The 2873-nt window shown below is 27.7% G+C and overlaps 1 protein-coding gene across 1 annotated transcript in view; it reads right to left on the minus strand.

Annotated features, from left to right (window-relative positions):
- Positions 1-2525, minus strand: part of LOC107618477 (long chain acyl-CoA synthetase 1) — a 12899-nt gene extending 10374 nt beyond the window's left edge. The window contains exons 1-2 of the mRNA XM_016320566.2: positions 2331-2525; positions 560-734 (exon numbers count right to left, since the gene is read on the minus strand). Of these exons, the coding sequence (XP_016176052.1) occupies positions 560-708 (149 nt within the window). The 5' untranslated portion in view covers positions 709-734; positions 2331-2525. The remainder of the gene's footprint in view (positions 1-559; positions 735-2330) is intronic.

A 2873-nucleotide genomic window follows, 5' to 3' on the forward strand; every position in this document is an offset into this window, starting at 1 on the left:
CGTGTAAATACATGATAAATTTATTATTAGTAAAAAATTTTAAATATTTTTATTTAATAAATATAAATCAAATAATAAAAAAATTTTAATTTATAAACTTAGTGTTCTTAAACAAAAAATAAATAAATCCTTAAATATAATAGCTATGCTTTAATGCACATGATAACTAAACCCTATAAAAACCAAAAAGACACCAAAAGTAACTAGAAAACAAAAGTTGATGGACGGCATGGACCAAATTGTTAATTTTGAAATGTTGAGGTCCATTCAAAATCGTGGCCACATAATAATGTATTATCAATTTATCATCCTACCTAAACTGAATCCAACGCATGTTAGTACATCTTGGAAAATGGACCACTGCCTTTAACTTCTCATCCAACCCAGTTCATATAGATAGATAAGAACACTAAATGAAACTAGCCATTGCTGAACTACTGCATTTAATAACTTGCTCATGCATTTTTCTTATTCTCTACTCTTCTATTCTCTTCTATTCTATACTTCCCTTCACAAGAAAATAGAGACTATGATACAGACTGAAATGAAATTAAAGTACCTGAAAATATCCCAAGTAGTACTGAAATCAGGATCCATGGGAGGAAATCCATTCTTCGCCAGCAGGTTTCTGTAAACTGGACCGACACATGGTTTTCCATTTTCACCCTCCTTTCCTTCTTCAACCTTAGTAGCAAAGTTCTTCAGCATCTTCTCTTCTTTTCTTTTAGAATCAACTACATGTGAATAAAAACAGCACCCTGTCAAAATGTAAAACTTGAAAGAAAAACTATATATTTTTTTTGGAAAAGTCTATGAGCCAGCAACTTTTGTGTTTTCTGGTCAGCACTTAACCATCAAAACAAAAGTGAGTGATTTTTCACTATTAGATGTAATCTCACACCATTAAAAACACTTTTGATAGCCAATTAATAATTACAAAACATTAAAATTGCTGGCCTCTAGCATTTCTTTTTTTTCTTTTTTGTCGGTCAATTTAAATAATCTCAATAAACGGTGCACAAAAATCATGCTTGACTTTCGGTGTTTCATAAGAATTTTAGTCAAAGAAAACAGTAAAACTCACATACAATTGTGTAAATATAAAATTAATAATTAATAATTATTAAATAATAATTTAGTTAAATCTATTAAATTATTTAATAATTTTATTTATTAATTTTATATAAAAATAACTGTATATAAATTTTTATTTAAAAAAATTATTAAAATATCCTTATTTAATGTTTGTTAAATTTTTGAATTGTGTCGCATACAATAACTTTCCCAACAAACCCCTCTCTCAACATCACTCCATGACAGCTTCTCCTTCTGTGCATGTTGAGTTCTTCTAATTTTCATCAAATTATCTTCTTTTAATATTTGTTCTATTATTCTTTGATTCCAAACAATAGGTCTATTAAACAAAAATGAAAAAACTAAACAACTTCAATATAAATAACAAAAATTACCTTTGTCAAAAACATTTTCATAAAAATTGTACTTTCAACGTCAAACTATAAAAAAGAAACAAATAAAGTCAAAACTAATATTTTAATTTAAGGCCATAACTCTTCATTGACAACGCAACAAAAAAGTTTTTGGATGATCTTTCCAAATGATCTGAGTTCCTTGGTGGTTGTGCAGGAGTTTCGGCAGAAGTAATTATGAGGTATGGAGAGGGAGATTTTTCAAACTAAAACTTATAACAAGCCTTTTGTGATATATATTATTTTATCATTTGGGGTCAATTAATAATTTTAAAATCTTCATATAAATAGCTTTTCTTTCATCAAAAGTCAAAACTGTACCGTCTCTTTTCATTTACATTTTTTTAAAATTATCTAATAAATATAAAAACTTATGCATTTTTAAATAAAATTAATAGTTAAAAATTATTAAATAATTTAAATACAACTGTAAACTTTGGTGTTGGTAAATAACAAAAAGTTACGGCATGCAAAAGTTGGAATGAAGCATAAAAAGTACTGAATACTGAGATAGGCAGGCATACTGTCAAAAAATAAAATAACAGTAAAGAATTAAACAATAACTCAGAATAATTAACAATGACTCAACTGGATCCTTCAGTTTTGTACTCATGGTTAATTAAATGCATATTAAAATGAACATTATTTTACCATTTAAGTCCTCGTTTCTTCTTCGTTATTAAAAGATCCCAAATCACATAGATGGTTAATTAGACCATGGTAATTCATTTTATAAAGAAAAGCTTGAAAACCCAATTTGAGAAGACCACAGAGAAAGAGAAAGAGAATCCAAAATCCGAAAAAGAAAACAAAAAAAATGAAAGATGAGCATGTAGTCCGTACAGTTAGAGAATCAAAGAGGATGATGATGACAAGACGCGCAGAGTGGGCGTGTAGAATATGTGGCGTTCGTCGGCAGGAAAGAAAGAAAGTATATAGTGAAGTGAGTAGTTGTTTTTCTATATACCTTTCTTGTTATTATTATCTTTGTAAAAGTAAAGTAATGACATGCAATGATCCAATGAAGTTGAAGCGAGATGGTTGCCAATTTTATACAGCCAGAAGAGGAGTTGCAGTTTTAAATAAGGTGGTTGAGACGAATTATGATGGGGATATGTTTTTCAGAAATAATCTTTTAATTTAATTTTAATACATTGTTAGTGTAAAATTATTTTACATATGCATCCAATTATATACACATGCATTCAATCATATAATGTCATATTAACAAAAATAAATACTTTTTATATTGACTGCGTGAATGATTATCTGTGCAAAACGTTTTATACTATTTGTGTATCAAAATTAATCTCATAATCTTTATTTTATTTTTTATACATTTTTCTGTTTTAGAAATTTTTTGTCTTTCATGGTGTAGAAAATCCA

Source organism: Arachis ipaensis, chromosome B09 (genome assembly GCF_000816755.2).
Source record: "Arachis ipaensis cultivar K30076 chromosome B09, Araip1.1, whole genome shotgun sequence".
NCBI lineage: Eukaryota > Viridiplantae > Streptophyta > Magnoliopsida > Fabales > Fabaceae > Arachis > Arachis ipaensis.